The sequence below is a fragment of the Prunus avium genome, chromosome 1 (assembly GCF_965620075.1).
Source record: "Prunus avium chromosome 1, drPruAviu1.hap1.1, whole genome shotgun sequence".
In the NCBI taxonomy this organism is placed as follows: Eukaryota; Viridiplantae; Streptophyta; class Magnoliopsida; order Rosales; family Rosaceae; genus Prunus; species Prunus avium.
In genome coordinates, this window is record NC_142284.1 from 45,373,938 (window position 1) to 45,386,645 (window position 12,708).

General features: G+C 37.4%; 2 protein-coding genes across 5 annotated transcripts; one reads left to right on the forward strand and one right to left on the reverse strand.

The window, feature by feature from the left end:
• Positions 1-5,555: 5,555 nt before the first annotated feature.
• LOC110762753 (Homeodomain-like superfamily protein) lies at positions 5,556-10,000 on the forward strand. Of its 4 annotated transcripts, none has more exons than XM_021965434.2 (7): positions 5,556-5,671; positions 5,835-6,535; positions 6,653-6,729; positions 6,875-6,917; positions 7,426-7,585; positions 7,904-8,144; positions 9,026-10,000. In XM_021965434.2, the coding sequence occupies exons 2-7, from the start codon at positions 6,406-6,408 to the stop codon at positions 9,263-9,265; spliced, it is 891 nt and encodes a 296-aa protein (XP_021821126.1). In that variant the 5' UTR covers positions 5,556-5,671; positions 5,835-6,405; the 3' UTR covers positions 9,266-10,000. The 4 variants fall into 4 exon arrangements, with proteins under 4 accessions (XP_021821126.1, XP_088103546.1, XP_088103545.1 ...); XM_088247419.1 differs by having other exon boundaries at positions 5,575-5,998; positions 6,150-6,535; XM_088247420.1 differs by having other exon boundaries at positions 5,572-6,535; positions 7,432-7,585.
• Positions 9,846-12,271, reverse strand: LOC110762751 (uncharacterized). Its single transcript, XM_021965433.2, has 7 exons — positions 11,949-12,271; positions 11,796-11,842; positions 11,561-11,678; positions 11,272-11,470; positions 10,691-10,817; positions 10,391-10,555; positions 9,846-10,294 (listed from the first exon to the last, which is right to left on the reverse strand). Exons 1-7 carry the CDS (start codon positions 12,118-12,120, stop codon positions 10,136-10,138), a joined length of 987 nt encoding a protein of 328 aa, XP_021821125.2. The 5' UTR covers positions 12,121-12,271; the 3' UTR covers positions 9,846-10,135.
• Between the last annotated feature and the right edge of the window lie 437 nt (positions 12,272-12,708).

Genomic DNA, 12,708 nt, shown 5'->3' on the forward strand with positions numbered 1-12,708 from the left:
TATGCGTTGTCTGTGCTGTGCATCAACTAGCTAGCTCTCTCTCTCCCTCTCAAATGCTCGCCTCAAAGAGTAGTAGTAGTTCTTCTGCTTCATGGTGTTTGGGACAACAATTAGAGACAAACTTCATATAAGACATGCTTAGCAAACGTCTCTTTCACCAGAGATTTGAAATTGTTTCTAGTTGTAGCTACTAGCTAGCTAGGTGAATGTAATGTGACCTCTATATATTTTGTGCGAAAGTAATATATATATATATAGGAAGCCATCTTTTTCTTCTTGGCAACTAAAATTGACTATTGTCCGCTAGATTTGTTATGATATGTTGCATATAAAAAAAAAAGCAGTGAGAATGAAGCAACTTTTGTGATCTTAAAGCTCTACCAAATTACCCCAATCAAAGGGAAACAATACTCTTTTGCTTTTTCGGGTAAGAAATATTTGTCAAAGTTATAACCTAATACATTGACCTCCGGCAGTAGTAGTGTTTTTCCAAAGGAAAAGCAACTCGGCCATGACACGTCAGCTGAAACCTTGCATGGCCCTCTTCTCCTTCCTTCCCCTTAATTACGTGAGAAAGAGAGTATAAATATATGTGGATGTGATAACCCATGATCTCCACGTCTCTCACCTTTGCGTTGAATGCTGATGGATGGTCAACCCACCTAACTCCAATCGAATCCAATCTTGGGTATTAACTCAGTCAATCCATGTGGGTCCTACTCATTAATCATCACACATTCCTTAGACGAATGACCATATATATATTATAAACTATGATATATAATTAATTAAGAGAATACAACTTTCACAATTCCATGTTATCCACGGACTTTGTGGTAATCCTTAATTTAAATACATATTGGAATAAATAATGTGTGACTAATAAATTCATATTTATGAATTAAACAACCTTTACAGTGAATGAATGAATGAATGAATGAAAGTTGAAAAGTCAAGATGATGGGAACCAGATTTTCATTCCTCTCGTACCTCATTCCCTAGACCTAGAAAGTAATGGTTTTGAATAGGGTTAAGGAGAAAGATCTCTAATATAATAGAGCCTGATTTTGCATAGAATAATAATTATTCCTACTCTAATCAATTCAGCAGCTCTTCTGTTTAAAAGAAGAAATCAGGAACCGACAGAATCCAATATCCAACAGAGCAACGTCGAGATTGGGTGAAACAAGATCGAGATATGAGACCAATATACACGTTTTGTCTTTCGTCTTTAATTAATTAGTCTACGTCAATTAGCCCGGCCGGCGATTGACGAGACTCATCATGCATATTGTATTGTATTTGTATTGTTTTGCCCAAAATTATGAAGACGCATGCAGAAAGTAAAGTAAACACACACACACACACAGTCTCTCTCTCTCTCTCTCTGCAAATCTTTCTGCATCTCCACAATAAATTAAGCAACATAATTAATTAATTTTGATTCATAGAGAGAGGCCAGCAGCAGCAGCAGGTCAATACTAAGTTGTAGAGCCAGTGTGGCACTGGCAGGTCCAGCAATTCATGTCATCAGTCATTCAAGATATTTATGATACCATCCCATCCCCAGCTTTTTATAATCATGCATTTTTCTTTCTTTTCTTTCTTTTCTCTCTTTTCACTTTTCTCTGGGAACAATACAAATACAAATACAAATACAAATACAAATACAAAACTTCTTCTCAAGGATAAGCCACATCCACATGCATAAATCATATCACATATCACATCATGCATGACATACATACATAGATGACACAGTTGTCGAGGTACATTTACGTTTTACCTGCACACGCCAAATATACCGGCGTCCTCGAAGCCGCCTCCCCAATTCACTTTTTGTCTTTCTCCATATCCATCCAGTTTCTCTTATTCATGATCATGACTTTGCTAGGCCGACCCTTGCTTCATAGCCTCCTCTCTCCTCCCTCCTCCTCCTCCTATATTAATTTTACCTTATAGTAATAATAATTATAGGACTTATTAAATTGATTCAGACTTCAAAGTTACCGTTTTCACTTTTTTGTATTTACTTGCTTTCGTTGCCATGTAATATAAACTCAAAAATGCAAAAGAAAGAGAATAAGTTAATTTTGCTACTGTTACGCTGCTGCTGCTGCTGCTGCTACTACTGCAAGAATTTCAGAATTTAATAAGATTTTATTTATAATAATGATAAAGAAATGGTTGGTGTTTGTCCTCTCTCTCTCTCTCTCTCTCTCTCTCTTCCTCTGGACTTGCTTTTGCCGTATGCATCATTCCATTGTTGCGCAGGAATTTCCATCATTCCTTTCTTCCTCTCCTGCTCTTTTCCATCATTATCGTACTGTGCCCTCCCCCCTGCCAATACCATACAGTATTCTGCCCACACAGAACCATACACAAAATTTAAAATTTATTTTAATGACCATCCTTCTCTCTCTCTCTGTCGGACATGTTTACAACCCCACCTCTGCTAGACTGCTATTACATTTGCTAGCTAGCTAATGCCCTAATAATACCTTTTTTGTATTTTCTCTCTCTCTTTTTCATGCGGTCAATTTGATCAATTCAAGACTCATCATCCTTCGTGTCAATAAACCAAAACACAGTCTTCTACGCATGCAGCATGCGCTCAATTTGGAGCATCCACACATATACATACATACATACATCCATTAAATCAGCAGTGTATAATGAAATGAACAAAGTAGGTATATATAAATAGGAGGGAGGAGAGTTGGTTTGATATTTTTCCATTCTCTTATAATCTTATCCCCTGGGCAGGCAGGCCTAGGCTAGGGGGATCTCTTACTTCTTCATTCAATAAAATATACGAGAAAACAATTGTCGTTTGTCTTTATATTGTTTAGTTTAGATCCATCATGACATATATAAATTATAATCAGATTATGATATAATTAGATCCTAAGGCTAACTTTATAAGCTATTTATTTGATTACTGAAATAAATATCAATCTTATCCTTTTGTTGACCAGAAATAAACCATATCCTAGTTCCCAGGCCTAAAGCCACCCTAGATTTAAAAAACTCGAGTACGGCGGTGCCCAGCTGCCCGACCTCTTGTCAATCCCACTGCCACCCCTACACCCTACCACATGGGATTTGAACTCCAAAAGTTGTTCATTTCCCCAGTTATCTAAAGAAGATTGAATAAATAAATAAAAAACGCGCCTGAGGAGAAAGGGTGTATCTACGTAGAGTAGAGGGGCGCGTATCCGATTCCTGAGGAAATATGGATTATTATTAACGGCTATGAAAATCAATCTGTTTTGTTCTTGTATAGCCAGACAGACAGACAGACAGACAGGAACCTTTTACAATTACACAAAGTTTAGGGACACTGTTTTTACAATTTTACAAAAGAAAATTCTTAATCATATCCCTTCCTCTTTTTTTCTTCTTCTTATTATACGGAAACGAAATTACAAAACAAAACAAAACCTTCGGGGCAAGGAAGCCGAGAGATGTCAATATGCCCTTTCATTGGAAAATTTGAATAAGTACAAATTAACTTGCACTGGTGTCGTGTTTCTGTGGAAGTTTGTTTGATTAGTATTACAAAATTAGGATTTTTATTTGGCCTGGTGACTGGTCAAATGTCACATAATTTTCAAGAGCCAGCAGAGACGCAGAGGGTTCTCCGAGTCTTTCAAAAGTCCGCACCGTCTTTGTAAGTTAGGCCATGGCCATCGTCGCCATGGGTACAGGCTGCGTCTCCATAGACAACTCTATACTAGTGCACACCTAGAAATTAGAATGAGAATCGCTGCTGTGATATGATATGACTGACCTTATTAGAAAATCTCATTATCTTCTTGGGATGTCTAACTCTTGTCCTTTCTCACAATCACACCCGTAGATTCTTGGTCGAAATCCGTATTCCAAATATTTACAAAGCAGGGTGGACGGTCCAGATTTCACTACAGTATATACCCTTTGTCTCCTTGTTTAACTTGTCTCTGCAGGTTTGGGTAGCTGTTTTATTATTCTTTTGCCTTTGAATGTTATGATCTGGTTGACTTTGAAGGTGTTTGAGTTTGACATAAAGGCCTCAATAGTCCAACAGGAAACACAATAGTAAAGAGAGTTTGGCTTTTGACTACTTCTTCAAGACAAGAGGGAGAGAGAGAGAGAGTTTTGGCGAATTGGTGGGTACCTCAACCTGCAGGCATCCTATTCATACCTAAAGCGATTGGGAAGGAAGGAAGAAAGCAAATAGAATTTAGAATTATGGGTTTCAGTGGGAATCGGATTAATTACCAAACGTAGCAAAAAAAATACTAAATCAACCTGTCCGTCTGTAAATGTAATGCCTAAACACAGGAAGCATTATTACTATGGCTCTGTCTGTTCATCCTGTAAGCTGCAGGTAGATTAAAAAAGGGTTAGGGTCCCTTTGTTTGTTTTATGCCCTTCAAACTCGTAAATATTTTTGTTGACCACTTTAACTTAAGGTGTAATATTTGACATGTGTCATTGGTTATGCACATGAATGAACACGTGTCAAGTATTCAGAAGGATAATAAGGATACATATTGGGTTAAAGTGGTGAATAAAAATGTTATTTTTAAAGTCACCAACCATAATCCCTAAAATGCGTTATCATTCAATTAACCAAGAAATGAACTTAAAATGGAATTTAAACCTGGGTTGAATTTCAAATAAATTGTTGCCATGCCATGTGCCATGCTGACTATCTTTGTTATGTTTTTTGAGTTTTTGTTGGGGTTGTTGGTTTTTTAGCTGAAAAAAGAAGAGAAAAAGATGGTGGCTCTTTAAATGCTGCCAACCCATTTCAAAATGCTTTCATTTACTTGAGTTCAATCATGCGATTTCAACGCCTATGCCAGATTGAATCATAAAACATGGTCCTTTCTTTCTCACATAAAACACTGCTAGACTACTAGACTCCTAGGCTTAGGGTAAAAGAAAAGAAGAAGGTGGTCCAATAAATGCTGGCGTACCTACAATAACAACACTGTCTCATACAAATTGTAACATCGCGAAGGAAAAATCTACTCATTTTTTGTTGTCCATTTTTAACCACCTTGTTATTTTTATTTCGATCAAATGTATTCTTAACGCGGTAAGTTTTTTGTTTCACCGTCACGTGTTTCACGTGTTTGAGTTGGAAAATGTCAGATTTTGTTTGTGGATTTTTCTAAGAAAGACGTGCAAAACAAAGGTTTGAGTTACACAATTGTTTCTTTATCCTATTGCATATATGAATTATATATTCTTACAAAATAAACAAACAACATACGGAAAGGGTGAAAACGTCATTTTGGTATGTAAATACTTTTCTTTTGGTTAAATTACAATACACGTGATCTAAATAAATATTTGACTTCAACTTCTTTCAATCAACTTTTATTTTATTTTACGTGTGGAAATTAAAAAAATGTAAGGGGGGCGCCCTGCATTGGCGAGCAAGGTTGAGTGCCCCAAACCAAGACTGAGAAATAATATTATTTTTTACCAGAGAGGACAAATGAATAATATAATTTCATGACGAGGGCGCTTTCTGATATCATAACGACGTTGGCGTATATTATCAGAAGCAGAATTGAATTTTATGAGAGAGAAAGATAGAGAGAGAAAGGTCAAAGCTTGGGAAGTAGTTGGTTGGTTGTAGTATGCTGCTGCTGCTGCTACTGCTGCCATAGGGGTAATGATTTAGAGAGAAGGTTAAAAAAAAGATCAGATTTTCAGAAGCTCGTGAAGATACGTTTATGTGTGTGTGTGTGTGTGTGAGAGAGAGAATTTTCTGTATTCTTTTGTTTTATATTAAAAATTCTATAAATTAATTAATTAATATTGGGTTGACACAGTTCAAGGAAGGAAGGAAGGAAGGAAGGAAGGGGTGCAAACAAAGAAATAAACAGAAGGTGCAGGAGGAGGGAGAAGAGTACCCCACTCGTACAAGCAGCAGGGAGCAGGGAGCAGGGAGCAGGGAGCAGGGGCAGCTAGTAAAAATAGTAGCAATAGCAAAGAGGTATTATCAGACTCTTTAAGGAATTTACAGACTTCTCAGCTCGTCTTATCCTTTTCTCGTGATCTCTCTCTCTCTCTCTCTCATACTGGCCTTAAATTCCTCCTTTTTCTTTGAATCCCTGCTGTGCCTACAAACCGACACACTTCCAAAGGGTTTGAAACTTTCAACTTTAGAGGAAGAAGAAAAAGGATATATGTTTTCTACAAGTAGAACAATACCAACCCAAGTCTTGGGGGTCTGAAGGTTGCAAGAGTTTTTTTATCAGGGGATTTGGAGAAGACCCAGGTGGCTCTGACAGTTTGTTAACAGCAACAAGTAATTAAGGAGAGAATTATCTAGGTTTGGAGGATCCCTATCTGGATTAAGAGTGGGTTTTGAAAGGAAAAACAAATTGTTAAGGAGGAAAAATGACTAGTTGTAGTGCAAGGAACGGTGCTGTGAGGCAGTATGTAAGATCAAAGGTGCCTCGTCTGAGATGGACACCTGAGCTTCATCACTGCTTTCTTCATGCCATTGAGAGGCTCGGAGGCCATAAAAGTGAGTAATATCATAACCATCTTGTCTTAACTTTTGTTTCTTCGTCTTCTTTTGAAAATAGAAATGAAAAGTTTCTTATATGTTTCTTCTCTCTCTCTCTCTCTCTCTCTCTCTCAGAGGCTACACCAAAACTTGTTCTTCAGTTGATGGATGTCAAAGGGCTCACCATTTCTCATGTCAAAAGCCATCTCCAGGTATTGTATTTGCCTTTCTCTTTCTCTCCTGATGGTTTGTCTAGTCTTTTAACTGCTTCTGTTGTTGCAAGCTAGCTATACGTTAAAATGTTCATTTTCTTTCACATTTTTCTTTATCTGTTTGCCTTCTCCTTCTTTTGATCAGATGTACAGAAGCATGAGGAGCGACCTGGGTACTAGACAACAAGGTATTTATCCTACTTCTTCACAGCTCTTATTAAATTTTTTTCATTTTGGCTGATTTCTTGTGAAAGCTTTCATCTTTTTACATTTTCATGTTTGTATTTTGTCCTCTACTACTCCTGTCCTGTCGTCTAATATGCAGTTCTGGTAGACTATCCATTTGTTTCCTCTAATGGCCTGTGCCCAGGGCCAGTATAAACTCCTGTGATAGTATAAATTTATGAAATGAGACTCTACGGATGCAGCATCACCTCATTTATTATGTGTAATTCCTTGTAATATTTATTGCTTAGTTGATGCCCCAAATGGGTAGAGAAAGTGCACCATTATTCTTTCCGGTCTTCTCGTATTGGCACTTCTCATGAAAGTGAGAATACAAACACCTCTCAGTCCCAAACTCTGCCATAAAATTCTCGAAATGTCACTTGGGACTTATTTATTTTGCCTTTACTGCTTCTTTTTTTTACTTATCTCTTTCTGGCATTCTGTCTGATGATTTTTTTGGTGCTCTAGTGACAGATAGGAGTTACACGCAACAAAGAAAACAATCGTTTGAAGAGCATGATGATGGGTGTCTTGATGAAGTAAATGGTGTGAGTTTTTACCCATCTTCCAAATCTATCAGAGAATCAGATTCTCAGCTCATCTACAGTACTCCCCGCCGTTCAAAAAGGTTAGCCTGCACCTGCATACATGTACTCTGCAGGCACTCTTTCTTTTTCTTTGTTTTGTTTTTGGGGGAAGGGGTGGTGGGTGAAGTTGCTCGGAATGATGTTTCAGGCTTCTGATCAAATGTCAACAAAGTAAGTAATAAAGATGGTGTGATCAGAAACAAACAAAAAGGAATGGCATTGCATTGCATGATATCTTTGCTTTTTTCTGAACTCTGCTTTCGTGTTCTAGATATATATAATATATAGTATAGGGTTCTTTTCTTCTATAATATATATATATTCTGCTTTTTGTCTGATTTGTCTCCTTGGTGAATCAGAGCTAGAACCGAGACGACGAGTTCAATCTCAGAGGGCCTGCAGCAGCAATGCAGCCAAGGAATATACGAGACAGTCTCAAATCCGTACTCTGTCGATGATAATGTGCTGGCAATGGCTCAACAACAGCATGGAGGGATAAAGGAGCCTAACCCCTCAGCCTTCTATCTGCCACAACCTCATCTTCATTACAACTTAAACCACCCCTCCCAATTTTCTCTGCAAGAATCTAACTTCTTCAAGGTACCTAACACTTTTCTCTCTCTCTCTCTCTCCCTTTCTCTCTCTCCCCAACTTTAAAAAATTTTAAATGTAGAGTTGTTGAGTGTAAAGTTGGTTTTTGCTTTTCTAGTTTCAACCAAATTTTCTTTGCGCGAATTCAGACATGTGCTTGTGAGTATGACTAGCGATGGCATGGATGGAATGTCCATTACCTTTTCTTTTGAAGTCAACCTGCGTCACCTCTATTGCCTAAACAGTAGTTCACCACTTTTGCGTAGTGTTCAATAATATATTTTCTGTATTATTTTAAATGGGAGAAACCTCTTCTTTATAATATTCTTCCTTGTTTCTCTTTTTTATTCTCCTCCCTGGGTCCTGGCCTTTTAGACAAAGTTTTCAAAACTAGCTATATAATTCTTCAATCATATAATGGCGCATTGTTTCCTCTCCGCCCTTTGGTTCTTCCCTTCACAATTTTTTTAATTAAAGTTAAAATTCATTTTCTAATGACCCGATTTTTTGTTTTCTTCACCCATAATGATTTCTCTGCAAAAAGTAGTTGGGTGCATCATTTCATTTTGAAACAGGAGAGACAGACTGGTTTTGGCTTGCAAGAAATCGTCTACTCTATTAATTTCAAGGTCTACCTAGCTACTGTTGGTTTGTCGTTTACGTGTGTTGCATTGTATTTTTTATTTTGTATAGAAAATATGTTGCACAGAGGTCTTTGGTTGTTGCTGAAAACTCTTACATTCTGTGGTCCAATTCTGATTCGTATGTAAATAGGGGACCCCTCCCCCCACTCCTCCCTCCAGACCACCTTATACCTTATGAATTTGCCCAAACAGCAAATTAAATCGAAATGTTAAATTTTTCGTTTTATATTTTTTGGGTTGTGACAGGTTACCAAACCAGAAGCTGATCAAGACAATGAAGACGGTGATTGTCAACTATCACTGTCTCTCTCATTACATCATCCTTCTTCCCACAAGAGTAAGAGTAATGCTTCTTCAAGTGAGTTCAGTGGTGCAATCTCATCATACTCCTCCTCCAGGTCCAACTATAAAGATTGCTCCACCTCTTCTTCTGGGAACCATCGCAGTATTAATTTAAGTCTTTCCATTGCCCTCTGCGGTAAATGATGTCACTGTAAAAAAGAGTCAAATCTGTTTTAGCCGAGTAGTAGATTATTTCATGCCCTCACCGCATTTGTTGGTTCTTTCTGTTCTTTGTTCTTAGTTAATTTATCTTTACTTATTCTCATCGAGGTGCGTAGTTTATTAGTTAAGTGAGTTCCACTTTTGATTCTTCCATTATGAAAGAACTCTTCAACTTTCAAGTTTCTTACAAGATTATCCTTCACGGTAATCTGATGCAACTTCTATGACATAATAAGGCAGCGGCATTTGGAACTTTCATTTCTCTTCATTATCCGAATAGAGTTGAAGTCTGAATAGAATTTGATCCCAAACCAGAGTTCAGCCAATCCATGCACGACAGAAAAGACACAGTTACAAACCCTAATCATGTATCTAATTGGTCCAAGAATTCTATGGTGAGCGTGAAGCCTATGCCCATTTGTTCGGAGGTAATTGTGGGTTTGGATATGTAGAGCATTATGGGCCGGCTCAACAAGCAACGATACGAACCCACTTTTGGTCGTCGCCATGCTCGCAATGTTGTGGAAATCTTCTCTGTAATCTCGAATCTAATAATGACAGCTTCATGGCAAAGTTTAGGAGCGATATATTGGTTCATTGCATTTGCCCTGTTTCTTCAGCGCAGACATGCCCAAAACAAGTTGTAGCATTAAACACTACAGAAAAAAAGAAAAGAAAAACCTACAAAACTGGATAACTGTTGCTGTTGGGGTCCAATCAGTTGGAGAAAATTTTATAGCACATCTAACACCAGCTACGAAGTAGGTCAATACACTGTTCCTTTTCTTGATCTTCCAACGTCTTCCCCCAAAATAAGGTCGTGGCGGATGTTATAAGACGCTTTAATCCTTCTTAATTCTTTTTGCCCTTTGTTTTGGTATCAGAAACCAGTGCCTTGATGCATAGTCGTGGCTTCACGCTAATAACGTTTCGAGGAAGAACTGAAACAGCAACCACTAAGGACTCTTTCGGTACACCAGAGAGGGGTAGTAGCTCAATTAGGACAGCAAGCTGTAAATTTACTCTAATGGTTAGAACAACCATAAAATGACATGCCGAACTAATAATTTGCTTATGAATTTGAGAAAAAGAGTAAGGAATTTTCACCTCTGGAGATTTGAGGTCCACCACTGAATCTGATACAACACCTGTGACTGCAGAAGCCACTATTTCAAAGCATTTGTCACGGTCCAACAAAACAACCGCATTTGAAGCTTCTTTGGAAGTATTCAGTTCTGTTTCTACCCCTCTTCTGTTATACCCAACTGCAAACTACAGAATCACGTAAAAATTTCATCTTACGGAAAATAATATAACCCGCATAGAATAATCAAATCCATTCCCAAAAGAACAGTATATCATTTGATGAATTACTAACGTTGATGCAGTGATAGAGGATATAACTACCTTTATGGGCCGTGCAAGTTTCTGATTATTGTTCAAAAATTGAAGAACAAGCTTTGATACAACTTCATGCAGTTCCTTCTCATTCAAACTACAAGTAGCTTGGATAGGGAAAATGCGATGACACCAACTGCACCAAAGAACTTCCAATTCTTAGGAAAGCACCAATTTTTGGTCAGAAAGAGAAAAAATGGTCACTTATATTAGTGGATCCTTCAGACGAGGATGTCAATGAATTTTAATTTCATAATTAAATACCGAGTGCAAAATCATTGAAGAGCTGAGGTACAACCTCAAAGTGGGTTATAGGTGAAAAAAGTCTCAAAGTACAAACAAATAATAAAAATTATAATGTCAACATTTCAAATGACAGAGAGAAAGTGGGTAAGTTTAGTTTTTTTTAGTACGTAAAGCATGGCATAGAAAATTCAACATATATGAAGCTTAATACTTGGTAACAACTGGTGAAAACATCTAAGATTCCATTATTGGGATAAAAGTTTCAAACAAATTAAGCACAACTTGTATTAACTGTTTCTAAGAGAAAATATGATACGTGAGAAACAGGCAAATTATCTACTCACAGGGGTGAACCACAACTCCCGGATTCCACAGAATGCATAATTTTGGATACAGTATCAACAACGTCAGGAGAAGTGTTTTTGGGGAAGGTAAAGAGAAGCAAACCACTCTTTGTAAGCTTAACCAGCGAAAGAACCGGGCTTGTGTCTCCTTCCGCATCCACCTTCGCAGGAGGCAAAGGAGGACCCTCTTGAACATCATCTGCCATAGCCATTATGATTACAAACAAGTCATATCACAAAACAGAAGCCCAGCATCTAATTGTATACGAAGTAAAAGTAAAAGCGATACCATGAGCGTCCCCAGAGTTAGCAGTAGCCTCCTCGCCATCTGTAATCTCTTTGGAAAGCTTCCTTCTTTTAGAAACGGCTTCTTCTTCTGAACTGCATCTATTAAAGCACTGAACATACTGAAAACATAGACAACAGAAACAAATTGTAAACATAATTCAAATCCACATATAAAGAAAATAATCAATCATGTATTATACTATATATCATCACATCAAGGTTTAGTGCGAGTTTACCTTTGCAAGGAGGGAGATTGCTTCTTTTGTGGCGCTTTTCTCCCTCTCTGATAAATTGATTATAGCAGAAATAAAAAAGAAACTTCATTTCAGAATCAGTGGGTTTGTGGGGGTTAAATTAGGGAGATAGAAATTAGAAAGAGAAAGACAGACTGATGGGGCAGGTGATGAGGAAGCCAGAGTGGGAGTGTTGGAGAAGGGAAGAAGGGGCTTTGTAGTCGAAGCGAGGGATGCTGATTACAGTAGAGTGTTGCTCCCATGGTGCCATCTCCTCTTTCTTACTCAGCTCCCTCTCCTTCTCCTTCTCCGTTCCTTCTTCCGCCATTGCACTTCTTCTGTTCTGACTTCGGAGACCGATACCCAATCTCTGTTCGAACCACCTTCAACTTTTCATTTTCTCGAGTGTATGTGTGCCCTAATTCCTAATAATTGGACTCTTTTTTATGTTATTGTTACAATTGATTTTGATGTTATCAATGAACATAATTATATCGCATCAGGCAATAAAAGTTTATTTTTCATTATCCATTTCCAAAGCAAACCCGTTTACACTATTGCAAGAATTCATCAAAAGTTAATTTGTTTATTATTTTTCTAACCAATTTCTTTCATGTCTATTAATATACAGATTTTTTTTTTCATTTCTATAAAATGCAAAGATACATAATTTTTTCTTTTCTTTTTCAGTGTTGTATCAACATACTGAGAGAATTATTTTAAACTAATTTTGTGCATTTCTTTTTTCTTGTTTTCCTTGCTCTCTTTTTTTTTTCTTTCGCTTTTTTGAAAGAAAAGATGTTACATCTGACTGCTTGTGGAATGGAAAAAACGTATGTGAGACTTCGCATATATACTTTTGGTAATACAAATGGCAGCGCAATCTGCAAGGTATGGTATAAACAGAAACAGATAG

Bases quoted from the DNA above. Each gene is read 5' to 3' on its own strand.
- LOC110762753 (XM_021965434.2), top strand. From the start codon at position 6,406: ATGACTAGTTGTAGTGCAAGGAACGGTGCTGTGAGGCAGTATGTAAGA. The intron at 6,918-7,425 runs GTATTTATCCTA...TTGGTGCTCTAG, and splicing joins CCTGGGTACTAGACAACAAG to TGACAGATAGGAGTTACACG. The intron at 7,586-7,903 runs GTTAGCCTGCAC...TTGGTGAATCAG, and splicing joins ACTCCCCGCCGTTCAAAAAG to AGCTAGAACCGAGACGACGA.
- LOC110762751 (XM_021965433.2), bottom strand. From the start codon at position 12,120: ATGGCGGAAGAAGGAACGGAGAAGGAGAAGGAGAGGGAGCTGAGTAAG. The intron at 11,679-11,795 runs GTAAACTCGCAC...CTATGTTTTCAG, and splicing joins CAATCTCCCTCCTTGCAAAG to TATGTTCAGTGCTTTAATAG. The intron at 10,818-11,271 runs GTGAGTAGATAA...TCTTTGGTGCAG, and splicing joins GGGAGTTGTGGTTCACCCCT to TTGGTGTCATCGCATTTTCC.